We start from the raw sequence: 25,385 nt of genomic DNA on the forward strand, positions 1-25,385 counted from the left end.
CCCCGGCCAAAAACTGCAAATAATAAATAAATAAATAAAAATAAGGCCGGCCACATACACGGAGACCGGCGGTTTCAAACCTAGCCCGGGCCAGCTAAACAACAATGGCAACCAAAAAAACAGCCAGGCGTTGTGGCGGGTGCCTATAGTCCCAGCTACTCGGGAGGCTGAGGCAAGAGAATCGCTTTGGTCCAAGAGTTTGAGGTTGCTGTGAGCTGTAACGCCACGGAACTTTACTGAGGGCGACATAGTGAGACTCTGTCTCAAAAAAAAAGACCTGAAAGAATGGAGTAAACCAACTTTCTCTTCCCAAGTAATCTCACCCATTAAATTCCCTTGATTGCACAAACATTTAAGAAAAGTATGGGAGTAGCATGGAAGACCTAAAAGTGGGACAAAAGGGACATCCCTATCCCACTCTAATCCAAAATGGTGTTGTCCTTGGGGGTATAGTGGGGGTTGGAGTAGCATTGGCGCATCCTCCCTCCCCTCCAAGCTAGCTCTTAAACGCTTGTATGAAGGCAAACTCTCCGTTTCATTTACTTCAATAATGAACCGATCTCTTTATTACTGTTTAGGCTATCTTTTACTTTAAGTTATTGCAAAATCTTTTTTTTTTTTTTTTTTTTTTTTTTGAGATAGAGTCTCATTATGTCACCCTCAGTAGAGTGCCCTGGCATCACAGCCCACAGCAACCTCAAACTCTTGGACTTAAGCAATTCTCTTGCCACAGCCTCCCAAATATCTGGGACTACAGGTGCCTGCCACAATGCCTGGCTATTTTTTTTGTTGTTGTTTTGTTTAGCTGGTTGGGGCTGCGTTCAAACCAGCCAGCCTTGGTGTATGTGGCTGGCACCATAACCACTGTGCTATGGGAGCAGAGCCTGCAAAATCTTTTTAAAATAAATAAAATAATTTTTTAAAGTTATATCCTACACAGTGTTAAAAATATTTTTTAGATGAGTAATTGTATTTATTTTTAAAATAAGACACATGGCTTGAAATTCACAAGCCACAAAGGACGGGCAGGGTGGCTCAAACAACAGTGCTGTAATCCTACCACCCTGGGTGGCTCAAACAACGGTGCTGTAATCCTAGCACCCTGGGAGGCTTAGGCTGGAGGAACGATTAAGGCCAGGAGTTGAAGAACACCCTGAGCAATGTAGAGACACCAGGTCTCTACAAAAAATAGAAAAACTAGCCAGTGTGAGGGCACAGCTCTGTAGTCCCAGGCACCTGGAAGCCTGAAGCAGGAGGTGCATGTTTGAGGTTGCAGTGAGCTATGATGATGCCACTGCACTCTACCCCAGGCAACAGAGACTGTCTCAAAAGAGAAAGGATCCAAAAGATACAGAGAGTATGAACTGAAGTCTTCCATCTCTGTCTCTAGCCACTGAAGCAATTAATCTGTTCTTGTTTTTTTTTTTCCCTTGAGACAGAGTCTCACTTTGTCACCTTTGGTAGAGTGCTGTGGCATCACAGCTCACAGCAACCTCCAGCTCTTGGGCTTAGGCAATACTCTAGCCTCAGCCTCCTGAGAAGCTGGGACTACAGTCGCCCAACACAACGCCCGGCTATTTTTTCATTGCAGTTTGGCCGGGGTCAGGTTTGAACCCTCCACCCTTGGTATATGGGGCCAGTGACCTACTCACTAAGCCACAGGCACGGCCCTAATTTCTATTTTTTGTAGAAATTGGGTCTTGCTATATTGCCCCGGCTGGTCTCAAACTCTGGCCTCAATTGATTCTCCTACCTTGGCCTCCCAAAGTGCTGGAATTATAGGTGTGAGCCACGAGACCCAGCCATAACAATCTTAAGGAAAAAGTAAGCCTGCTCAAAGGAAGTCTATTTCAGTTCCTGAAAAAATAGAAAATAATGGATAGGCACAGAGGCTCACACCTGTAATCCTAGTACTCTGGGAGGCTGAGGCAGGTGGAATGCTTGAGTTCAGGAGTTTGAGACCAGCCTGAGTAAGCTCAAGACCCCCATCTCTACTAAAAAGAGAAACACTAGCCAGGCATCATGGCAGGTACCTATAGACCCAGTTACTCAGGAGGCTGAGGCCAGAGGATCACTTGAGCCCAAGAGTTTGAGTTTGCTGTGAGCTATGATGAGGCCACAGCAATCTACCCAGACCAACAGAGTTAAGGCTTTGTCTCAGAAAAAGAAAAAAGAAATTGAAAATAAAATGATAGGCTTGGCACCAGCTACATACACCTGAGTTGTTGGGTTCGAATCCAGCCTGGGCACACCAAACAACAATGATGGCTGCAACCAAAAAATAGCCAGGCGTTGTGACAGGCGCCTGTAGTCCCACCTACTTGGGAGGCGGAGGCAGAAGAATCGCTTGAGCCCAGGAGTTGGAAGTTGCTATGAGCTGTGATGCCATAGCACTCTACCCTGGGCAACAGCCTGAGGCTCTGTCTTAAAAAAAAAAAAAGAAAGAAAGAAAGAAAAGAATAAAAAAGCCAAAATATCAGCAACTACTTGTACATCAATGGAACTAACTAGCTACCAATTCCTGAAAATTGTCAAGTAAAGGAAAGAATTAAGCATTTGCATTTCTCTTGCCTTTCCAGTATGTAGTTCAGAATAACTAAAAGATGAGAGGCAGTAAATGTGTAAAGAATGATAGAATTAGAAACAAAATCACCAGTATGTCACTCCCAATGAAATAATTCAGGCAACAGTCACCAGTGAATGACCTCACTAGATAAAAGGTATTTTAGTGGGTTTTAAAATGCCTGGATTTCAGGCTGGGCAGAAAAAAAAAAAAAAAGCCTGGACTTCATTCATTGTTGAAAATGAAACAAGTCAGCTTGCCGCCCGTAGCACAATGGTTATGGCACCAGCCACATACACTGAAGTTGGCAGGTTCAAATCCGGCCCGGGCCAGCTAATCAGCAATGACAACTGCAACAAAAAATAGCTGGGCGTTGTTGTGGGCACCTGTAGTCCCAGCTACTCGGGAGGCTGAGGCAAGAGAATCACTTAAGCCCAAAAATTTGAGGTTGCTGTGAGCTATGACACCACTGCACTCTACCCAGGGCAACATGGTGAGACTCTGTCTCAAAAAAAAAGAAAAAGAAAAAAGAAAATGAAACAAGTTACTGTTTCTCTCTTGATGTGAAGCAACACGAACATACAATCACTTCTTAAGGCTCAGCACCCATAGCACAGTGGTTACCAGGCCAGCCACAAGCACTGAGGGTGGTGGGTTTGAACCAGGCTGGGGCCAGCTAAACAACAAAAAAAATAGCCGGGCCTTGTGGCGGGCGCCTTGTGGAGGCTGAGGCAAGAGAATCGCTTAAGCCCAAGAGTTTGAGATTGCTGTGAGCTATGACATCAGGGCACTCTACCGAGGGCGACATAGTGAAACTCTATCTCAAAAAAAAAAAATCATTTTGTAAGTATTTGTGCCCAAAATGTTGAATAGAAATACAGGTATCAGGGGAAAGGGTTAAATGAGACCATGAAAAAGCAAACAGTCAAATCTAGAATGTACAAAAAAAAAAAAAAAAAAATCTAGAATGTAGAACATTTCATATGACAACAATTGATCAGGTTTCTACAAGCCAATGTCATAAGCAGGGAGACTGTTTTTTATGAGACATAACCAAATGTAACGTGTATTTACTTGGATGCTGATTCAAACAAACCAATATGAAAAGACATTTTTTTCTTTTCGAGACAGTTTCAAGCTGTCACCCTGGGTAGAGTGCCGTGGCGTCATAGCTTACAGCAACCTCCAACTTGGGCTCAAATGATCCTCTTGCCTTCATTTTTCTATTTTTTTAGAGACGGGGGTCTGGTTTTGGCTCAGGATGGTCTCAAACTCATGAGCTCAAGCACTCACTTGCCTCTGCCTCCCAGAGTGCAAAGATTATAGGTGTGAGCCACCATGCTGGGCCTGAAAAGCCATTCTTGAAACAATTAAAATTTGATTATAGACTGAATGACATTAAGAAAATACTATTTAATAACCATGATGATGACATTAGGATACATTTTTTTAAGTTTTTTATTTTGTTATTTTTTTTTGAGACCTTTCTTTTTTTTTTTTTTTTTGTGGTTTTTGGCCGGGGCTGGGTTTGAACCCGCCACCTCCGGCATATGGGACCGGCGCCCAACTCCTTGAGCCACAGGCGCTGCCCCTTTTTTTTTTTTTTTTTTTTATTTTATTATTTTTTATTTTTTTGAGACAGAGTCTCACTATGTCACCCTGGGTGAAGTGCCATGGCATCACAGCACATAGCAACCTCAAACTCTTGGGCTTAAGTGATTCTCTTGCTTCAGCCTCCCAAGTAGCTTGGACTACAGGCGCCCACCACAATGCCCAGCTATTTTTTGTTGCTGTTGTCATTGTTGTTTAGCTGACCCTGGCTGGGTTTGAACTTGCCAGTATATGTGGCTGGCATTGTACTATAGTGCAATGGGTGCCGAACCTAAGTTTTATTTTTTGAGAATCTTGCTGTCACTCAGATTTGAGCACACTGGCACAATCAGAGCTCACTGAAGCCTCGAACTCCAGGGCTATAGGGAGTACTTAGAAATTAGACACCCAAGGGTGGCGCCTGTGGCTCAAGGAGTAGGGCGCCGGTCCAATATGTCAGAGGTGGCAGGTTCAAACCCAGCCCTGGCCAAAAAAAAAAATCACAAAAAAAAAGAAAAAGAAATTAGACACCCATATTGACATATACAGGAGTAAAATGATATGATATTTGCTCTGAAGTAACTTTGCCAAGAAAAAACAAAAAGAGAAAGCAAATATGGGAAAATCTGGGGGGTGGATGGGTTTGAGTCAGAGACTCACTCTGTCGCCCTGGGGTGAGTGCCTTGTCGTTGTCATAGCTTACAGCAATCTCAAACTGTTAGGCTCAAGTGATCCTCACGGATCAGCTTCCAGAGTAGCTGGGACTACAGGCACCTGCCACAATGCCTGGCTAGTTTTTCTCTTTTTAGTAGAGATGGGGGTCTCCTTGCTTAAGCAATCCACCCGCCCCAGCCTCCCAAAGAGCTAGGATTGATTACAGGCATGAGCCACTGCAAGCCCAGCCCCAATTTTTATTTTTGAGACAGAGTTTCACTATGTTGCCCTCGGTAGAGTGCCCTAGCATCACAACTCACAGCAACCTCAAACTCTTGGGCTTAAGTGATTCTCTTGCCTCAGCCTTCCAAGTAGCTGGGACTATAGGAACCCACCACAATGCCCGGATATTTTTTGGTTGCAGTTGTTTAGTTGACCCGGGCCAGGTTCAAACCCATCACCCTTGGTGTAGCCAATTTTTTTTTTTTTTTATAAGAGAAAGGATCTTGCTCTTGTTACTTAGGCTGGAGTGCAGTGGCAATCACAGCTCACTGCAGTCTCAGAATCATGGACTCAAAATGATCCTCCTGCCTTAGCCTCTAGTGTCATTGGTGTTACAAGCATGAGTCATATGGCTGGCTCCCAAACATGGCAAACTTTTTTTTTTTGTTTTGAGACAGTCTCAAGCTGTTGCCCTGGATAAAGTGCCATGGCATCACAGCTCACAGCAATCTCAAACTCTTGGGCTTAAGTGATTCTCTTGCCTCAGTCTCCCAAGTACCTGGGACCACAGGCACCTGCCATAACACCTGGGTATTTTTTTTGTTGCAGTTGTCGTTTAGATGGCTCGGGCAGGTTTGAACCCGCCACCTCGCTGCCAGCAGCTGGCTCCCTACCAGTTGAGCTATAAGCGGCGCCCAAATCTTTTTTTTTTTTTTTTTTTGAGACAGAGTCTCACTCTGTCATCCTGAGTAGAGTGGCATGGCATCATCATAGCTCACAGCAACCTCAAACTCTTAGGTTCAAGCAATCCTCTTACGTCAGCCTCCCAAGTAGCTGTGGCTACAGGCACATGCCACAACTCTCAGCTGGTTTTTTGATTTTTAATAGAGGCAAGGTCTCACTCTTGCTCAGGCTGGTCTTGAACTCCTCAGTCAGGGGATCCTCCTCCCTTAGCCTCCCAGAGTGCTAGGATTACTGGTGTGAACCGTAGCACCTGGCCACAAACAATCTCGATACCTGGGGCACTGTGATGGACACTTTGTATAGTTCACTCTACTTTTGTGCTTCTTGAAAAACTGCAATAAAATACACAGATACGCAAAATGGATGAAAATAACCAATGGTTAAACTCACAATCTGGCTTAAGCTTCAGTTCTCACCTCGATACACTAGACACTTTGCCATCAGCCATTCATTTGAAAGCCTATTCTGTCTTGTGTTTGAGCTATTTCCTCTGCTGACCTGCCTTAACATTTTTTTTCCCACTAGGGAACTAATCTTTCAGTTAAGTCAGATCCTGTGAAGTCTTCACCAACCTTGGAAAACACAGTGGAATCATCTTTGTTTGCTTCCAAGAAACCTTGTTTATACTAATAGTTTATCTCATACTGTAGATATTGTTTATCTTCCTACCCTAAAAAGTGCTCCTTAAGGGAATATGGCACAAAATTTACTGCACATCTCTGAATCCTGATTTACCTACTAACTAGCTGTGTTACCTTGGGCAAGTGACTTAACCTTTCTATGCCTTAGCTATGTTACCTTGGGCAAGTGACTAAATCATTTTATCTATAAAATCTCATTTACTTCATAGAATTGTATTAATCTTTGTCCTCATATTCCTCTTCATACCTAGCTCAGTGTCTTACATGAAGATACTCAAAAAATGACTGATGGGCTCTCTGACTGTAGCTCAGCAGCTAGGGCACCAGCCACATACACCAGAGCTGGCAGGTTCGAATCCAGACTGGGCCAGCTAAACAACAGTGACAACTACAACCAAAGAATAGCTGGGCATTGTGGCAGGCGCCTGTAGTCCCAGCTACTTGGGCAGCTGAGGCAAGAAAATCACGTAAGCCCAAGAGTTTGAGGTTGCTGTCAACAGTGACGCCACGGTACTCTACCCAGGGCAACAGTGAGACTGTCTAAAAAAAGAAAAATGACGGGCAGCGCCTATGGCTCAGTGAATAGGGCGCCGGTCCCATATACCGAGGGTGCTGGGTTCAAACCCAGCCCCGGCCAAACTGCAACAACAAAAAACAAAACAGCCAGGTGTTGAGGCGGGCGCTTATAGTCCCAGCTACTTAGGAGGCTAAGGCAAGAGAATCGTGTAAGCCCAAAAGCTGGAGGTTGCTGTGAGCCATGTGACGCCAGGGCACTCTACTGAGGGTGGTAAAGTGAGACTTTGTCTCTACAAAAAAAAAAAGAAAAATGACTGATGATTTGGATAGTTTTTGGTCTCCATACTGACCTTTCACTTTAGCCCCAAAGCACTGACATTGGAACTAGTCACCCAAGAGGGTCTTCACAAAGGTAAGGTGAATTACAGGTGATAAGAGGGATTGGGGTGTCTGGACTCCTGACTTAAGTCATAGAGATGCTAAAAGAGATACAAGGCAGCAAAGTTGCTGAGGGTAAGGAGTATGTTATTTATTCACTTTGTTTCCCCCCTCACTGGTCACTGCTCTTGACTCGTAGGACAACAGGTACAGAACTGCAAGGGATCATCCCCAGCTCTGTGATCACCAGATCCACGAGCTCTGGCGGAGTCACATCATAGACCAGATTCAACAACCGTAGGGATGGGTGGTTCTGCCAGTTAGCCAGGGCCACATGTTCTCCCCGCTCACACTGCAGATCATCAGGGTCATCTGCAATGGAAGGGGTACCCATTGTTGTAGTTTTTCCTCTCTCCCTCTCAAATTTTCACAGGTTCCTGGAAACTATTCTTCTGCCCTCCTTACCTAGCTCATTAGAGACAAAGGCATCAGTCTGCACGCGCTCACAGAACTTGTATGTTTCACAACAGACCAGTACTGGCACATTATGGGTTCGAGCCACCAGGGCCAGCTGTGCTGTCCCTACCCTTGACATCACAGACCCATTGGCCAGGAGTGCATGAGCTCCTAGTAGCACCTTGGACACCTGTTTGTTTTGAAGAGGAGAAAGAAAGGTCATTGTTTCAATGCAGAATAAAGTCTCCTACTGCTGCCCAGCCAAGTAACAATCTTAGTGATGATTCTTCTTATTCTTCTTCTTTTTTTTTTTTTTCAAAGAGAAAGTTTAGAGCATTTCCAAGAGTTAGAAGTAGGTCTCTCTCATGAAGCAGAGAAGGTAAGAGAGACTGGCTTTTCTTGAAAAATGCTTAACTACTGATTCACCAAATTGCCCACAGGAAAACTATAACTTTGAGATTATTTTTGTGGTGGATCGTGGTGGATCCTCCCCCTTGCAATAGTTAGAGTAGGCTACAACATGCTATAGGTGTTGTCCCAATTAAATATAAGCAGGGTTATATAATTCTAATATTTCTAAATAATTGTAACCTTGGAGAAATGGGATTATGTCTATATTGCTATATCCTGTACCTCCAACTTTGGAGTACCTCTCCTCTGCCCTCACCTCTGGGAGCACATAGGAAGCTGCAGGAATTAGCAGGTAGGAGGCAGGGACCCCAGCACGGACCAGAAAACGCAGCATGTGCCTGCCTTCCAACCGTGGCCGGCTGTCCACTACTACCACCCGAAACCGCCGGCCCTCTGTCCAAGCCTCCTGAAGAATTCGTGATACCAGAGATGAGCTGGAGTGAATGGAGAGGAAGATTCAGTTATAAAATTCACTGATGACTAGCTCATTCCCAAAGGCAAGGGGATAGTCTCTCCTTTTTTTTTTTTTTGAGATATGAGTCTTATTTTGTTGCCCTCGTAGAGTGCTATGGCGTCATAGCTCACAGCACCCTCACTACTGGGCTTAAGCAATTCTCTTGCCTCAGCCTCCCGAGTAGCTGGGACTATAGGCACCTGCCACAACACCTGGCTATTGTTTAGAGATGGGGGTCTTGCTCTTGCTAAGGCTGGTCTTGAAACAATGAGCTCAGGCAATCCACCTGCCTTGGCCTCTCTGAGTGCTAGGATTACAGGCACTAGCGACCACACCCAGCCTCTGTTTCTTTGGAGCCAGGGTCTTGCTCTGTTGCCCAGGCTGGACTGCAGTGGTACAATGATATAGGTCACTGCAGCCTCAAACTCCTGGGATCATGCGATCCTCCCTCCTCAGTCTCCCGAGGAGTTAGGATTATAGGTGTGTACCACCATGCCAAGCTAACTTTTTTAAATTACTTGTAGAGACATAGTCTATGTTGCCCAAACTGGTCTCAAGCTCCTAGCCTCAAGCAATCTTCATGCCTCAGTCTCCCAGGGTCCTGGGACTACAGGCATGACCCATTGTGCCCAGCCTGTCCTTTCTTCAGATCATTCCACTCCCCAATATTCTCAGCCATAGGGTCTGGACCATACCATCCATATACCAGGATCACATCTCCATTACTGATCTTCTTGTAAGCAAAACGTGAAATTGCCTGAGCTGCAAGCACAATCTTCTCTTGCACATACCGACTGATGGCTGCTCGAAGTTCTGACTTGGCCTACATGGAGTAATATGTTTAGGGAACAAGAGATGAATACATTTCTCCCTCTAATTTTCATGCCAGATGCTTGAATATGTATATAATGACAGGCCCTCCTGAGAGTTGTGAACATGTTTCTCAACTCTACCCACAGGTGCATGCCTTTCTCATTCCTCATACTCATCACCTCCTCTTCCCGCTTGGAGCTGCTCACACCGGTGATCTCCTTGTTAAGGAACTTGATGGCATTGCACATGCTCGCTGACAAGGGACGGCACTGAGTCAGGAAGCTACAACAACAATATCTTATATTTGTGCAACTCTATACAACTTACAAAGCTTTTACATTTAAAATAATTTCTTTATAAAGAAAAGAAAAAGTGAAAATAGAGGTAAAAGAGCAAGAGAAAGAGTATAAGAACTGAGTGATGTGGGAGTAACTTGTGATTCTCCCTACCTGATGTAAGGTTTAAGTTTATTCACTAGATCCCTTGAGAGTTCTTCATTGGGAGGTGTTGTATAATCCTGAATCACCTATAGAGTACACAAGTTGATCTGCAAAATGCCCCCTAATTAAAGTCTCTGTAAGGGAGGTTGGGGTAAATTTCACTGAAGAAAGTGTTCTCAGGGTGGGAGTCATTCCCTCTATCCCCCAGAAATATCTCCTTGGGTGAGAGAAGCTGGGATAGTGTTAGGAATGTGGGGTTGGGTCATAAGAGAAAACAGGACAGGCATACCTGCTGCAAGGCACGAAGCAGGGCAATACACCGAGCATTAGAGCCACTGACCAGGCCCTGGGAGTACTGCAGACCGAGTCGCACCATGGCTGGGTGGATCACAGAGGATGGGATGCTGATGGGATGGCGGTGTCACATACTTTGCAAGGGAGCTTGAGCACCTACTGCCCACCTGCCCCTGATAAAAGGGAACCTCTTTCACTAGCACAGACTTCTCCATTTCCTCTAGAGTTTTGTCTCAAGTACATACTTCTTCCCCCAGATCCCATCTCAAATTTCCAGTCACTTTCAATACTAAGTTACAAAAACTCCTCAGACTTAAAATTTAAGAAAATTTCATAGGCTCCTACCTCATATACTGGGTCAGAGAATTTTGTCTGCTGTACTGGGGTAGATGAGAGAAGAGACTGACTTTGGATCCATAATCCTTCCGTGTAGGAACCTTAACAAAACAGGAGAATAGGACTAAAGGCCCAGAGTTTAAAAATTGTGGGATGAAGCTGGAAGGGAAGTGAATAGTAAGGCTAGTTTGACCCAAATACTCATCATTCTTTTCCCAGGGTTTCATTTGAGCTAAGCACCTTTCCTCCTTCCAGCCCAACTTCCTAGGCCAGTGGTTTTCAACCTTCCTAATGCTACAACCCTTTAATACAGTTTCTCATATTGTGGTGATCCCCCAACCATAAAATTATTTTCATTGCTACTTCATAACTGTAATTTTGCTACTGTTAAGAATTATAATGTAAATATCTGATATGCAGGATGTATTTAGGTGACCCCTGTGAAAGAGCCATTCAACCCCCAAAGGGGTTGCGACCCACAGTTGAGAACCACTGCCGTAGGCTCTTTCTGGCCACACACCAAACCCACATCCTACCTGTTGTCGCTCTGTTTTTTTAACAAGTTTTCTCAGCAGTGTGGAGTCTTCGACCTGAGTGTACTCAGGAAGATGCTTCACTCCTAAAAGATAATGATCATTTTCAAGACATTGCTTGATCTTGAGATGGTTAATTTGCTCTTAGTGCATAAGGGGCATCAAGAAAAATAGGATGGGGTTGGGGAACAAAGGGGAGAAGAGGGTAGAAGAAGAAACAGAGGTAAGATGATGGGATTGAGGAAAAAAAAAATTTTTTTTTTTCCAGTTTTTGGCCAGGGCTGGGTTTGAACCTGCCACCTCTGGCATATGGGGCCGGCGCCCTACTCCTTTGAGCCACAGGTGCCACCCTTGAGGAAAGAATTTTAAGCTCTTGATCCCGAAGTGAGAATTGGAGGGGAGAGCTATTCTGCTAAGGGGGAAGTCTAACCTAGCACAAGAATTAGGAGTAACGGGTGGCACCTGTGGCTCAAGGAGTAGGGCGCCGGTCCCATATGCTGGAGGTGGTGGGTTCAAACCCAGCCCCATCCAAAAACCACACACACACACAAAAAAGAATTAGGAGTAACAGGCTTAGTGCCGGTAGTTCAGTGGTTAGGGTACCAGCCACATACACCAGGGCTGGCGTGTTCAAATCTGGCCGGGGCCTGCTGAACAACAATGACAACTACAACAACAACAACAACAAAAAATAGCTTGGTGTTGTGGCAAGTGCCTGTAGTCCCAGCTACTTGGGAGGCTGAGGCAAGAGAATCACTTAAGCCCAAGAGTTTGAGGTTGCTGTGAGCTGTGATGCCAGGGCATTCTACCAAGGGCGACATACTGAAACTGTCTCAAAAATAAATAAATAAATAAATAAATAAAAAGAATTAGGAGTAATAGAGGTCTTTAAATAAAGAGAATATACCTGAGGGGGTTTCTCCAGCTGTACTGGGGCAGGTCTGAGTAGATGGCCCTCCTTGTTCCCCTTTTCTTGCCTGTTTCAGGGCCCGCTCAGCCTCCTGTTTAGCCCTCCGCTCTGCACGAAGTTCAGCCTTACTCCGACCAGGTGGAATTTTCTCCCCAGAAGTGCCCAACTGATTGCCAGGTCCTAGCAGTTCTCTGGTTTGGCCTACTAAAGGTATTAAGAGATGCCCCAGCCAAAGCTAGCTTCTCTCCTTGTTTATCCAAACCTCTCTATTTTTCACTTGCTCAAGCCAACCTTGTCATGTCTCCCCCTCTTCTCTCCCACCATATCCCTCTACCAGCTCCACACCCCAGCCCTTTATAAAAGACCCCGCACCTTGACATTGGGCTACAGATACAGCAGAGCCAGTTTCTGGTTCTGCCCCCTTTTCCTCTTTCCGTTTCTTCTTCTGCTGTTTCTTTTCCTTCCGAAGCTGCAGCTTCTCTTCTTGGGTCATCTCCCTCCCCCCAACCTGAGAAACAGAAATAGGACACTGCTTTTCCTCCAGCAATTCCAAAGATCAAAAATGCTTACAAGACTCCTACATGGTTAACTCCCTAATCCCCCTAACTTCCACAAGCTACCTGTTACAAATATCCCCCACAGGGATTGAAATGTCCTGGAGAAGAATCACATATCGTTGGAGCTGAATGAACTCTATAAATTCTCCTGGCTTTACTGAGAAATACGCTGAAACGGCGTGGGAGTTGGGGGCAGCACCCTGCGTAGAGCTTGGCAGGTTTAGGACGGAACCCTCGCTTACCCCAGGCCGGGGAGAGAGCTCCGCCTTCATCCCGGATCCGGAATCTGCATCAGAAAACAGAGCACAAAGTGAGCCAGAGAGGCTCCGGGAGGGCTTGGGGGGTCTCCTACTCCGCGCAGCTGGCAGCTGGACTGGCATAACCAAGATGAGCCAGGGATCCGCGTGGGGACGCACTGCGCGGCTGGATCAAAGAAAAGTCAAGGAAGTAAAAAGGCGGGGTCACCCAACCTTCTCTCAGAACCAGCCGGTACGCGACGCGGGGCAGCGCTGGAGAATGTGTAAACCCGAGTCCGACAGGGCGCCAGAACAGAACGACAAGCCCCAAGGGCTCAGAGCCCAGCGCCAGCCGTCCGAGCTCGTGGGCTCGCGTACGTGTATCAGGTCCAGCCTTTCACTCACCCTCACGAACTGCCACAACCACCGCAGCCATCAGCCTCTGTCCTAGGCTCCGCCCACCTCGATCACCGAGCCGCCCCCGTGCCTTGCTCAGCGGCCACGGGCAGTACAGCGCCACCTGGGTAGGAGGCTGAACCAGCAACAGCCCCAGGCCGACTCCAATCTCCGCAGGGCCCTGAGGCCCCGCCCCAGAGTACGGGTAGCAACGCGGGACAATTCAACCTGGAGCTGCCAGTCCCCCAGGCTTTTCTTTCTCTTTAGACTACAGTTCCCAGCGTGCCGGTGCGGCTCACTCTAGAGCCGACGTCGTACCGCCTCGCCTTCCACCGCGGATCTCAGGCCCCCCCAAAATGGCGAGTGAGGCTGCGGGGACTTCCTGAGCAGCGGAAGCAAGGTGCAGAGCCGCTGCACAGTCCTGGCCGGGCCCTGCCGTAGGGAGCATGCACTTTTCCATTCCTGAAACCGAGTCCCGCAGCGGGGACAGCGGCGGCTCCGCCTACGTGGTGAGGAGCGGCTGGAGCCGGGGCGGGGATAACGGGCCCGAGCCCTCTCGGAGCGGCCTGCGGGGACTGGCTGCCACCCAGCGGGCCTTGTCCTGGGCCGCCGACTCCCGACGGCCTCACTAGAAACTTATCTCATGCCTCAGATTCGTGCAGAGGTCGCCCTACCTCCTGTTGGTTCTTTATTCGGCTGGTCGCCTCCCTCGGCTAGGCCGCAGTTGCTGTGGTGGGCGTCATTGGCCTCTTGTGGGGGGGACACGGGAACACAAGCGCCCGAGTTTCCCCCGGACTGCTTTGGGACCTGGCCTTTGGGAAAACAGGCATACCAATCCTCGGGAGAGCTCCGCGCGTTACTCGGAGTTTCCAGACAACTTTCGGCCAGAGTTTTCAAGGAGGTAGCCCAGACCGCGACCCTAAAGTGCTTGCCTGCTTTTGTGTTCTCAGGCCTATAACATTCACGTGAATGGAGTCCTGCACTGTCGGGTGCGCTACAGCCAGCTCCTGGGGCTGCACGAGCAGGTGGGACGAGCACCCCTGCCCTGAGGCAGTTTCAAGCCCTTTTCTGCGCATTCCTGTAGGCTGTAGTTCCCCTTTAATCATTGCCTCAGAGGAGAATCCTACTTTATCTTATTGTCCTACATTTCCGGGAACTCCCTAAGGTTAAGGTCTGTGCAGTAACTGTTCCTCCCTATACTCAACATCCTCCTTCCAGCTTTTGCCCCGTCTTACTGCTGTGCAGACATTGCCCTGGCATAGACAAACCAAACCCCCTCAGCTGCCAAAGTACATCTTTCTGTTGTCTGAGCTGCAACTTGAAATTCTTTTCCATGCTTATACAAACCATTCGCCAATTTCCTTTTCTGTTTTCTGGCTCATCTTAGTGTTGTAGCTCTTCCAATTATCATTATGTGTTTGTGGGCCCAGTGTTGCCTTCTGCACCAGATTATGAACTCTATTTAACACAGTAGAGAGTGCTGGTTCTACTGAGAATTAGTTGTGCAATCCTGAGCAAGTTACCTGATTTCTTTGGGCCTCAGTTTCTACAACTGAAAATTGGATTCCTTGATCTGCAAAGTCCCTTTAATTCCTAAGATGCTTTGTGAACATACCTAGCTAGTAACTGTCTGTGCCCATTATAAATCCCTTTTCTTCCTGTGACAGTTCAGTGAACACGCTTGCTAGGTAATTGAAAGGCTTCCTCTATAGGTCCTGGCCCCGTACAAACCCTCCCCACACTGTGGAGCAACGAACTTGTACACAATAAAATAGAAAACTTATATCTAGGACAGCTCCCTTCAGATGCTACATCTGCCAAAGGAATTGTTTCCCAGATGACCAGGGTAGATAGGGGAGCAGAGAATGAGGGAAGGGAAAAGGTGCCCAAGAGAACATGAATCTGGGTTGCTTCATTTCATTTTCTGTTTATGTGAAGGGTTGTATCTCTTTCTCTAAATAGCTTCGGAAGGAGTATGGGGCCAATGTGCTTCCTGCATTCCCCCCAAAGAAGCTTTTCTCTCTGACACCTGCTGAGGTAGAACAGAGGAGGGAGCAGTTAGAGAAGTACATGCAAGCTGGTGAGTGGTTGGAGGAAACTTTAGGCTGTGTTGAGGACTGTGGTAATGTCTTAAAAACAGTTATTTCTGTAGCCGGTCCTAATTAATTTCCAGATATGGTAAGTCCTTGTTTTTTGTTTTGTTTTTTCAAGACAGAGCCTCACTGTCATCCTGGGATTGAGTGCCATGGTGTCATCATAGCTCACAGCAACCTCAGACTTTTGGGCTCAAGCAATCCTTATACCTTACCCTCCTGAGTAGCTGGGATTACAGGCTCCCACCTCAATGCCCAGCTAGTTTCTCTATTTTTAGTGGAGATGGAATCTCACTCTTGCTCAGGCTAGTCTTGAACTCTGAGCTTAAGGGGTCCTCCAGGCCTGGCCTCCCAGAGTGCTAGGATTACAGGCATGACCCAAGGCTCTGGGCCCTGATTTGGTATTTAATTAGCAAAGTAAAAACCCTACAAGGATGTGTGACTGTATACTAGCAAAGAACTTGGGCACTAACATCTATGAAAAGTACTAGCAAAACACTAAGTCTTTTTTTTTTTTTTGTAGAGACAGAGTCTCACTTTATCACTCTCAGTAGAGTGCCGTGGCATCACACTGCTCACAGCAACCTCCAACTCCTGGGTTTAGGCCATTCTCTTGCCTTAGCCTCCCGAGTAGCTGGGACTACAGGCACCTGCCACAACTCCCGGCTATTTTTTTGTTGTTGCAGTTCGGCTGCGGCTGGGTTTGAACCCTCCACCCTCAGTATATGGGGCCGGCACCCTACCCACTGGTCCACAGGCGCCACCCAACACTAAATAGTCTTAAAGCAATTTAGATCAGTGGGGAGAACTTAATTTGTACTTTATATGCTTTAGATTAATATCACTGTTATTTCCCTAGTTTTGTAAAGACTGGACTCAGCTAGACGGCAACCAAGGGTGGGACAGGTGAAGCATTTATGCAGTGAGATGAGGCCAGCTGGGGGATATGGCAGGCCACCATCAGCCCAGGAAATGGGGCTAGGGGAACCTATTAAGAGAATTGGGGGAGCTAAGAGTGAGCCCTAAGTTCCTGTGACATCATTCTCTTGTCCCCATAGTTCGGCAAGACCCATTGCTTGGGAGCAGTGAGACCTTTAACAGTTTCCTGCGTCGAGCACAACAGGTAAGTCTTTGGGTAGGACTAGGATTTAGGGGAAGAATCTTGTTAGAAGGCCATATCAATTTTTTTTTTTTTTTTTTTTAACCAGAGTCTCATGTTCTTGCCCTCGGTAGAGTGCTGTAGCTTCACAGCTCACAGCAACCTCAAACTCTTGGGCTCAAGCAACTCTCTCACCTCAGCCTTCCAAGTAGCTGGGATTACAGATGCCTGCCACAACACCTGGCTGTTTTTAGAGATGAGGTCTCACTGTTACCCAAGCTGGTCTCAAACTCGTGAGCTCAGGCAACCTACCTGTCTCATCCTCCCAGAGTACTAGGATTACAGGCTTGAGCACCTCGCCAGACCTTCATGTCATTTTTTTTTATGGTATAAAGTTCTATAGGGACCTAGAAATAGGTGGGGACGTATCAGGTGTTAAAAGGTAGTGCTTCCCATCCCTATGTGTGTTCACAACAGGAGACACAACAGGTCCCCACAGAAGAGGTCTCCTTGGAAGTGCTACTCAGCAATGGGCAGAAAGTTCTGGTCAATGTGCTAACGTCAGACCAGACTGAGGACGTCCTGGAGGTGAAGTGCTGATTTGGCATTGCCCATCCTCCTTCTGCACCCAAGATCCCGGGCCAGGATATGATTGGAAGCAGCTAGTATGATGAACTGAACTTCCTATCCCTATTCCCAGGCTGTGGCTGCAAAGCTGGATCTTCCAGATGATTTGATCGGATACTTCAGCCTTTTCCTAGTTCGAGAAAAAGAGGACGGGGCCTTTTCTTGTGAGTTTCTCTGGACTTTACTGCTTCATTGTGTTTCCAGTAGTGAGTTTGCCTTCACACACACCCCATCCCATGACGGATCATTTTCTCATGGTGTTTCTTTCTTTATTTCCCTTCTTTTGAATCTCATAACATTTCTCTTCTTTTTAAACCCATAGTTGTACGGAAGTTGCAAGAGTTTGAGCTGCCTTATGTGTCTGTTACCAGTCTTCGTAGTCAAGAGTACAAGATTGTGCTAAGGAAGAGGTCAGGGCTGGATCTGGAGGAGGGAGAGGGTGCTGCATTGGGCCATATATGGAGACAGAATAATCTGGACAGGGTGGTATAGTGCTAGGTGTTTCTATCGCCCTTTCCCAGATTCCTCCCACTATGCCAGTGTTAGCCCCAGATAGTTCAAGATTGCTCCTGTTTTTCCCGTTTTCCATTCTACGTCTTGCCTTACCCCAGCTTACCCCATTACCCCTTTCCACCTGTTGGCCTCACAGTTATTGGGACTCTGCGTATGACGACGATGTCATGGAGAACCGGGTTGGCCTGAACCTGCTTTATGCTCAGGTGAGCTTGGAGCTGCCTCAGAACCCTTCCTCTAGAACTGACTCTGGTGTCCCACTCTCCCAAGAAAACTCCTTTCATTTTCTTTGTTCCCAGTTCATGGGGAAATTCCTAAAATACTATTGGGGCTGCTGGCACCTCTGCTCTCCCTACTTTATAAAGCTGCTAAGCTCAAGGACTCACTGCAAAGAGGTTGCTTAGTTGTCAGAGGTCAGAGTTGCTTAGTTGCTTAGAGGTCAGACTGGACAGAGGTAACTGTAGATACCTCTGTCCTTGGACCACTGACTGGGAGTCCCTACCCTTTCAACCCTTGTCTTCATTGTAGACGGTGTCAGATATTGAACGTGGGTGGATCTTGGTCACCAAGGAGCAACATCGGCAACTCAAATCTCTGCAAGAGAAGGTCTCCAAGAAGGAGGTAAGTCTTGCCTCTCAGTCTCCCTCCAAAGGGTTGCTCTTTCTGAGCTGTCCTGTTCCCTCTCCTAACCCACTCTATATGATGACCCTTTTTCAGTTCCTGAGACTGGCCCAGACACTGCGGCACTATGGCTACCTGCGCTTTGATGCTTGTGTAGCTGACTTCCCAGAGAAGGACTGTCCTGTAGTAGTAAGTGCAGGCAACAGTGAGCTTAGCCTCCAGCTCCGCCTACCTGGCCAGCAACTCCGTGAAGGCTCCTTCCGGGTCACCCGCATGCGATGCTGGCGGGTCACCTCCTCAGTGAGTAGGGAAAGAAAAAGATAGCCTTCTGCATTGGGGGTTTGGCAAGCCTTGAAGCTTCAGGAATGGGCTGTAGTTTTATCAGGAAGGGAGGCAGGCTGGTCAGAATGAACTCAGTCTAATTCCTCTACTCTTTTAGGTGCCACTACCCACTGGAGGCACAAGCAGCCCAGGCAGGGGCCGGGGTGAGGTGCGCCTGGAACTGGCCTTTGAATACCTCATGAGCAAGGACCGGCTTCAGTGGGTCACCATCACTAGCCCCCAGGTGTGAGCCCACCCTCAGACCTCCTCTGGAGCCCTTTAGATACCAAGTCTAGGGCTTCCAGGACTCCATGTGAGTGGGAGCCCTTATCTTTGTGGTGCTGGGCTCAGGATGACCACTCTAGTCAGGCTGAGCACTCTTCTTGCCCTCAGGCCATCATGATGAGCATCTGCTTGCAATCCATGGTAGATGAACTGATGGTAAAGAAATCTGGTGGCAGTATCAGGAAGGTAGGCAGCAGCATGGATTAAGCAGTAAGGGATTGTCCCGACCCCCTCCTTTTGTCCTAGACTTCTCTTAAAAGGGAAAGGAAGTGTTTCCTGCCTTTACCAGCACCTTGTGTCTGTCCACAGATGCTGCGTCGGCGGGTGGGGGGCACTCTGAGACGTTCAGACAGCCAGCAAGCAGTGAAGTCTCCACCACTGCTAGTAAGTATTGCCTCTTGGTTAGGACCCTGGGCTCCCCGCCTTATCTCACCTCTGGCAGTGAGTCTCTGACACGGTCTCCTCTTCCTCAGGAGTCACCTGATGCCAGCCGGGAGTCTATGGTCAAACTCTCAGTGAGTTACAGGGTCGGTGAGGTTGGTGTTTGCAGGGGATCTTGCAGGCTTAAGCCCTCTGACCCCCCACCCTGCCTTTGTTACAGAGTAAGCTGAGTGCCGTGAGCTTGCGGGGAATTGGCAGTCCCAGCACAGATGCCAGTGCCAGTGACGTCCATGGCAATTTCGCCTTTGAGGGCATTGGAGATGAGGATCTGTAATCTCCACTGCTTGGATGTCTGCCCTCTACCCAAGAGAAATTTATAGAAACTTGCCCTGTTGCCTATGTCCCCCAAGCTAGGGGATCTTTTCCTTCTTCCTCCTTACGTTTCCTCCTCTTGGCCAGGGGCCTTCTAACAAACCTTTCCTTACCCCCTGGGCTGGCTGCACAAAGGATTATCCCCTCTCTTTTCAGAGTTGGCCCTCAATGCCAAATTAGCATTTAGTATTTTGCACAAAGTCCAAGGGACATGGCGACCTGCTTTGGGGGAGAAACCACAGCTCCCCCTGGGCTGCTTTTGGCTTTTTGGGGCCATGGGCCAAAGGCCAAGGGTATGGGCAAAGGTCTGTCTATGGTCTGGCCCAGCTCCCTGTCATTAAATTCAGCCTGATTGCTGCCTACCTCTGGTTCCCTCTCACTGCCCCTGCTTCCCCCATGACAGCATGGACTTCTATGCTAAGGGTGAAGTCAGACTGCTTGCTGTTGCCAATCCAGCATAGGCATGGCTTTGTTAGTGTTTCCTTTATTATAAAGCACTGAAATAAGTTAAAACAGGTGGGCAGCTGGGTAGTTCCCCAGCCAGTTCATCCACAGCCCCCGGGAGCAATGGAGGCAAATACAGGGCCCTTCTCACTGAGCTCATGAAGTGCATCAGTCAAGGCAAGGCCCCTTGGTCCACATGGGCCCTCTACCCATGAGGTTTGGGTGGTCCTTTGAGCGCCTAGATTAGTTTGTGTGGAGCCCCTGGCCAGCGGGGGAGAAAGGAGAAGGTGTTTTCTGGTCCATCTGTATAAAACATGGGGAAGGAGGCCCTAGTTCAGGGTGAGTCTGTATGGAGAGCCCGGCTACCAGCAGCACCCAGGGTTGGCGGACCCCGAGAACTCAGAACAGAAGATGGGCTGTGGGGTGAGGCCCAGCCCTCAGAGGCAGACAGGGGAGGCCCTCCTGCCCCACCATGGCCATGCACCTTCTGGTGGCGCTTGTAGTTGTCCCAGTGGCCAGTGGTGTAGGCGCAAGTGGCACAGCGGAAGGGCTTTTCGCCCGTATGTCGCAGCATGTGGCGTTTGAGGTTCATACTCTGGTTGCAGCTATAGTTACAAAGGCTACACTGAAAAGGTTTGTCACCAGAGTGAATGCGACCGTGACGCTTGAGGTTGGCCAGGTTGCCACAGGCATAGGGGCAGAGGGGGCACTTGTAGGGCTTCTCTCCTGTGTGGACTCGCTGGTGCCGTTTCAGGTTATCCAGATGAGCAGAAGCATAAGGACAGCGGGCGCAGCGGAAGGGCTTCTCACCACTATGTGTCTTCATGTGCCGGGCCAGGTGGTTAGGATAGTGAGTGGCAAAGGGGCAGAGGCTACAGGCAAAGCCTTTGTCACTGGGGCCCTGGGGCCCCCCACTGGCACCCCCTCCAGCCTCTCCTCGAATGCAGCGCCCACACATGGCTGCTCCCAGCCGACTACCCTCACCCTCCTCCAGCTCTTGTCCACAGCCCCGGCAGGTCCAAGGGAACAGCAGCTCTGGCAGTGGTTCTGATCCAGTTTTACAGAGGCCCTCCCCTTCACCCGGCAGCTGCCCACAGTCTGGCAGGAAACCAGCATCACCTGGTGGCATGTGAAGGCTCAAATCTGGGAGAAGCAGAGCATCTGTGGAGAAAATCAGACTTGAGCTATGAATCAGATCACCCTAGGGTTACCCACTCATGTCCCAGGATATTTGACTTCTGGCCCTTTACCTTCAGGTCGCCGGGGCACTGCCCCCTCCTGCTCTGTGGGACTGGGAGGCTGGGTTGGTCGTGGAGCACAGCAGCGGAAGCCACAGGTCAGGCAGGGAGGAGTGGGGGGCCCTACATGGGTACGCTGATGCCGCCTCAGGTTGCCCAGGCTGCTGCAGGCAAAGGGGCAGTGGGGACAGCGGTAGGGCTTCTCGCCAGTGTGGGTGCGGGTATGTCGTGTCAGGTTGACGAGCTGGGCTGAGGCGTAGGGGCAGCGGCCACAGCGGAACGGCTTCTCCCCGCTGTGTGTCTGCATGTGCCGCTTCAGGTGGCTCGAGTAGTGGGACACGAAGGTGCAGAGGCGGCATGAGTACAGTAGCCGTGGGGGCAGCAGGGGCCCCCCACCCGGCCCTCCTGCCCCACAACACGGCCCCTCACCTGTCGGCCCCCCACACAGCTGGCAGGCTGGGCCTGGCCTCTCACCCCTGGCCTCCCCTGGACCCCTGGCTGATTCTTCAACTTCACTCTCAGCACTTAGTGCCCGGCCGCCCCCAGATTCATCATCGCTCAGCCCGTAGGGAAGCCCAGGCCTGGCCCCCAGAGAGTCTCCTGGTGAGACAGACATGAGAAAAGACATCAGTAGGATCTGGCTCCCATCTCCACTTTTCTTTTTTTTTTGTAGTTTTTGGCTGGGGCTGGGTTTGAACCTGCCACCTTCAGCATATGGGGCTGGCGCCTTGCTCTGTTGAGCCACAGGCACCACCACCCCATCTCCACTTTTCATTTATGTCCTACCCACTTGTTTGGCCCCATGATTCTCTTTCTTAGCTTTGATGATCCCTGTAGTTCCCTCCTACTGATAAAGATCTTCCCCTGCAGTAATTTCAGAATATTCAACATGAACTGTCTATCTCTGGGCCTGGAATAACCTAGTGATCGTGGAATTAAGCTAGTTTTGCTGAATGGAAAAGGATCCGGACTTGCGCTGGACCACAGACTGAAATGAATCAATCATGCAATTAACTCTCAGGATAAAAAAAATAAAAATACAAAAGGCAGAGGCATGAGAACTTTTCCTAAGCTCCGTGTTAGTAAAGCCTCTTCCAAGATGGAGCTGATTATAAAACAAAACTTGTCTCTGAGGCAAACTTTGTAAGGAAGTGGAAACAGAGTAGTGCATGTTAATATCATTTGTATGTCTAAGAAGACAGATTCACATTTATATGGACTCTCAGCGTCTTTCAAAAATATCCTTCCTTGTAAGTGGCAAAAATGGGTAGGTACTGCAGCAAATTAGGGTACGGTGATGCTGAGATCACAGTGAAAAGCAATATGGAAAGATAAAATCTCTCAATACAAAGGCGCCTATGCTACAGGTGAAAGGAAGTTAAAGTGCTGACTTGAATGATATACAGAGGGGCCGCTTCCCTAAACTTCTCCTAAGTAAACACACAAGGAAGAAACGGGCTGGGGAGAGTGACAAGGGAATTTACAATTAACCAGCTGCTCCATGTGATTCACCCACCCTCCTCTTCATACCACCTTTGACCAGCTTCCAGATCTTCCCTTGAACAAAGTGATAGGACTGATTGAACCATTAAACAGATTAAGTAATAAGGCACAATCGTAAACTAAACCAGTCCTAAGTTGTGACAGGAAAGGTGTCTTGCTCACTGACACTAAACCCTAACCTACCTCTTGGAGGGCTGAGGTCACTAGCGGTCACAAATCCTTAACCAAGTCCCCAAAACCCACCTTCAGAGTCTCTCTCGAAGCCCATGATATGGTCACTGTGGCCGTCACCTTCCTCCTCTTCCTCTTCCTCCTCAAACTCCAAATCCTGGCCTAGTAGCAAATCACTCTCCAATACCAGCGCCCCAGGTCCTTCGTCGAGTGAGTCTTCAGTATCCACTGAAGAGGGGAGGGGGCTTGTGGACTTCCCTCAGGAGCCAGGCCTCGTGAACCACACTTCCCGTACTCGCTGACCGTTTCGGGTTCCCTTAGTGACTCGGTGGGAAGCTAGCCCACCACCCCATCCCTTTGGAGTCCACCTCTACCCCGACCTGAACCCACCCCACTGACCCTACCCGTTCCTCCCCCCGCAAGGGCCCTGACCCCTGACCTTTGACCCCCTCGCATTTCACCGGCTGCGGGTGGCTCTGCTTCCTTCGGGGCATCGTGACCGGCTCCAGCCCGACGCGCCTCCGGCCTGCGGCCGCCCGGCCCCGCCCCTCCCAGTCCGGCCTTGCTCTCAGTGCCCACGGGCCACCCCCATGCAGCAGCGCGGGCCCTGGGCTGCCCCTGGCCCTGGCCCTGGCGACCAGCTCAGGCCGCTCTCGCCGCCGCCGCCGCTTCCATTCATGGAGCCCCCTACCCCCCTACGGAGACCAGCTGGTACCTCCGCACTTGCTTCCGCTTCCGCTGCCGCAGAGCCGCACGGGACCCGTAGTCCTTGGGAAGCAGCTGCGGGGAGGGCTCCCGCGAGGTGACCAGGAAGTGATTGTGATGAGAGCAGGCAGCCAAGCCAATCAGGGGCCGGGGCGAACTGGGCCCGCCAGCGGGCAACGGGAACCTGGCCCTGGCGTCAAGCTTCGGGTCCAGCCAAACCGGTCCTGACCCCTCCCCGGGTAACTAGGCAGTCATTCCTGCCTCCGGGAGGGGGTGAGGAGGCGCGCGGCACCAGGCCGGCCTGCCAGAAATTCGCTCCAGAGTTAACAGTGCCCGGCCCCCTCGCCTCTACACACTGAGGATGAACACGTGTGCCCACATGTTAATGGGGAAGGGCTCGCTCGATGCTACCGAAGGGGCCAAATCAGGGCCCAAGGCAGCAGACAAAAAAGGACACCATGGGCACAATTAGGTTTTGGCCTTTAGTCTGAAAAAGTGTTGATTGAAAGTGTACAACAGAGAATGGGTGCAAGCGGCTGGGGGCCATAAAGCCGCCAATAAAAAAGAATGTCCTTAAATAAAGTGTTCACAGAGTAAAAACCAGAACCGCCAGTCCTTCCCCTCCAACACAACAGAGCACAGGCACAGAACCGGTGATGAGCCCAAGGAGTACGGAAGAGGTTGGGAAGGACTGCAGAGGCTCCCAGGCTGCTGTGTGGAGGGAGAGCCCTCTTTGGAATGGGCTGAATAAAGCCACCCAGCTCCCCCTGCACACCTCATACCCATTGCTAAGGCTAAAGGAAAAAGACAAAACTCAGTCTCAGGTCCGGAGGGCTCAGAAACAGTCTAGGTGGGCAGGGGTCTGGATAACTGCTAGTCCCGCTTGGCCTTCTTCTTGTCGCTGTTGCCATTTTCTTCAGCCCCCTCATTAGAGAGCACTTTCTCTAGTTTCCGCTTGCCACTCTCTGGCTGGAGCTCTGGTGTGTTCCGGGGCTTGAAGCAAATGATGATGCAGGTCATGTTGTCACACCCTGTACCATCCCCAGAAGTGTCTGGTGCCAAGCATTGATCCAGCAGCTACAAAAGTGATGGGGTATCTCAGCTACAGGGTTGGAACACCTTCCTGGGAACCTAGAGTCCCACAAGAGGGTTTCCCCTCTGAGAAGGTGATGGAAAGAGAGGAATTGGCAACAGGTATCACAAAACAGCCAACTTGCTAGACCTCTGAGGCATAAGGCTAAATGGTACTTTTTTAGACAAGGTTTGACATTTGTCAGTTATTAATGGTACTTCTAGGGTCAGGTGGAGAGTGTAAAGCTTGACTATGCAGACCAAACATCCTCTCTTCACTCTGGGACTCACCTCTTCCACGATGGATGACAATAACCGAAGCTCCCCATTTTCATCACGCTGGCTGATCTTTGATTGAATGAAGTCTACAACTTCCTGGCTGCTCATCACATTCCTGGTCAAAAACAACAGATCTTCTTTAGTATCACCAAGGCAGAGTAGAGGAGTTTATCTAGAAGTGGTGACCCAGACCAATGTAAACACCTACAGAAATTTTCCTCAGCTCTGACTTTAGGCGTGGTGGTCTTGACTCACCAAGTGGTCTGCCTAGGCTCTAATCTTAGAAGAGTTCCATGCCCTACAAGAGAAGTAATGCTGCAGAAAGAAGATTTTAGGGCATTCTGCCAGTGCTCACCAGATGCCATCACAAGCAATGACCATGAATTCATGGTCATCAGTGAGAGTCAGCACCTTGATGTCAGGAAGGGCTGAAATCATCTGTTCCTCGGGTGGCAGGTTCTTGTTTCTCTTATAGAAGTGGTCCCCTGAAGTAAAAGAATGGTTGTTTGATGAGCAGT

The 25,385-nt window shown here is 49.0% G+C and overlaps 4 protein-coding genes across 11 annotated transcripts in view; 1 reads left to right on the forward strand and 3 right to left on the reverse strand.

The window, feature by feature from the left end:
• Window positions 1-7,438: 7,438 nt before the first annotated feature.
• On the reverse strand, window positions 7,439-13,254 carry EIF2B4 (eukaryotic translation initiation factor 2B subunit delta). 6 transcript variants are annotated; one of them, XM_053588338.1, is made up of 13 exons: window positions 13,154-13,254; window positions 12,755-12,798; window positions 12,328-12,463; window positions 11,953-12,156; window positions 11,049-11,131; window positions 10,522-10,613; window positions 10,172-10,286; window positions 9,892-9,968; window positions 9,622-9,724; window positions 9,325-9,452; window positions 8,432-8,609; window positions 7,774-7,954; window positions 7,439-7,680 (listed from the first exon to the last, which is right to left on the reverse strand). In XM_053588338.1, the coding sequence occupies exons 1-13, from the start codon at window positions 13,182-13,184 to the stop codon at window positions 7,481-7,483; spliced, it is 1,572 nt and encodes a 523-aa protein (XP_053444313.1). In that variant the 5' UTR covers window positions 13,185-13,254; the 3' UTR covers window positions 7,439-7,480. The 6 variants fall into 6 exon arrangements, with proteins under 6 accessions (XP_053444313.1, XP_053444316.1, XP_053444312.1 ...); XM_053588341.1 differs by having other exon boundaries at window positions 11,953-12,159; window positions 13,154-13,253; XM_053588337.1 differs by lacking the exon at window positions 13,154-13,254 and having other exon boundaries at window positions 12,755-13,071.
• A 90-nt stretch (window positions 13,255-13,344) lies between these two features.
• SNX17 (sorting nexin 17) lies at window positions 13,345-19,818 on the forward strand. 2 transcript variants are annotated; one of them, XM_053588346.1, is made up of 15 exons: window positions 13,345-13,653; window positions 14,095-14,169; window positions 15,107-15,224; window positions 16,296-16,360; window positions 16,814-16,924; window positions 17,037-17,127; window positions 17,286-17,373; window positions 17,613-17,682; window positions 18,005-18,097; window positions 18,194-18,397; window positions 18,537-18,662; window positions 18,812-18,889; window positions 19,013-19,087; window positions 19,177-19,218; window positions 19,305-19,818. In XM_053588346.1, exons 1-15 carry the CDS (start codon window positions 13,591-13,593, stop codon window positions 19,416-19,418), a joined length of 1,413 nt encoding a protein of 470 aa, XP_053444321.1. In that variant the 5' UTR covers window positions 13,345-13,590; the 3' UTR covers window positions 19,419-19,818. The 2 variants fall into 2 exon arrangements, with proteins under 2 accessions (XP_053444321.1, XP_053444322.1); XM_053588347.1 differs by lacking the exon at window positions 13,345-13,653 and adding an exon at window positions 13,723-13,808.
• Window positions 19,819-19,924: 106 nt separating this feature from the next.
• On the reverse strand, window positions 19,925-23,550 carry ZNF513 (zinc finger protein 513). Of its 2 annotated transcripts, XM_053588345.1 has the most exons (5): window positions 23,252-23,550; window positions 22,885-23,040; window positions 21,151-21,738; window positions 20,385-21,061; window positions 19,925-20,203 (listed from the first exon to the last, which is right to left on the reverse strand). In XM_053588345.1, the coding sequence occupies exons 1-5, from the start codon at window positions 23,304-23,306 to the stop codon at window positions 20,144-20,146; spliced, it is 1,536 nt and encodes a 511-aa protein (XP_053444320.1). In that variant the 5' UTR covers window positions 23,307-23,550; the 3' UTR covers window positions 19,925-20,143. The 2 variants fall into 2 exon arrangements, with proteins under 2 accessions (XP_053444320.1, XP_053444319.1); XM_053588344.1 differs by having other exon boundaries at window positions 19,925-21,061.
• A 431-nt stretch (window positions 23,551-23,981) lies between these two features.
• The window catches only part of PPM1G (protein phosphatase, Mg2+/Mn2+ dependent 1G), a 30,351-nt gene continuing 28,947 nt past the window's right edge, over window positions 23,982-25,385 (reverse strand). The window contains exons 8-10 of the mRNA XM_053588343.1: window positions 25,223-25,352; window positions 24,880-24,982; window positions 23,982-24,594 (exon numbers count right to left, since the gene is read on the reverse strand). Coding sequence (XP_053444318.1) covers window positions 24,391-24,594; window positions 24,880-24,982; window positions 25,223-25,352 — 437 coding nt within the window. The 3' untranslated portion in view covers window positions 23,982-24,390. The remainder of the gene's footprint in view (window positions 24,595-24,879; window positions 24,983-25,222; window positions 25,353-25,385) is intronic.

Source organism: Nycticebus coucang, chromosome 4 (genome assembly GCF_027406575.1).
Source record: "Nycticebus coucang isolate mNycCou1 chromosome 4, mNycCou1.pri, whole genome shotgun sequence".
Classification (NCBI taxonomy): domain Eukaryota; kingdom Metazoa; phylum Chordata; class Mammalia; order Primates; family Lorisidae; genus Nycticebus; species Nycticebus coucang.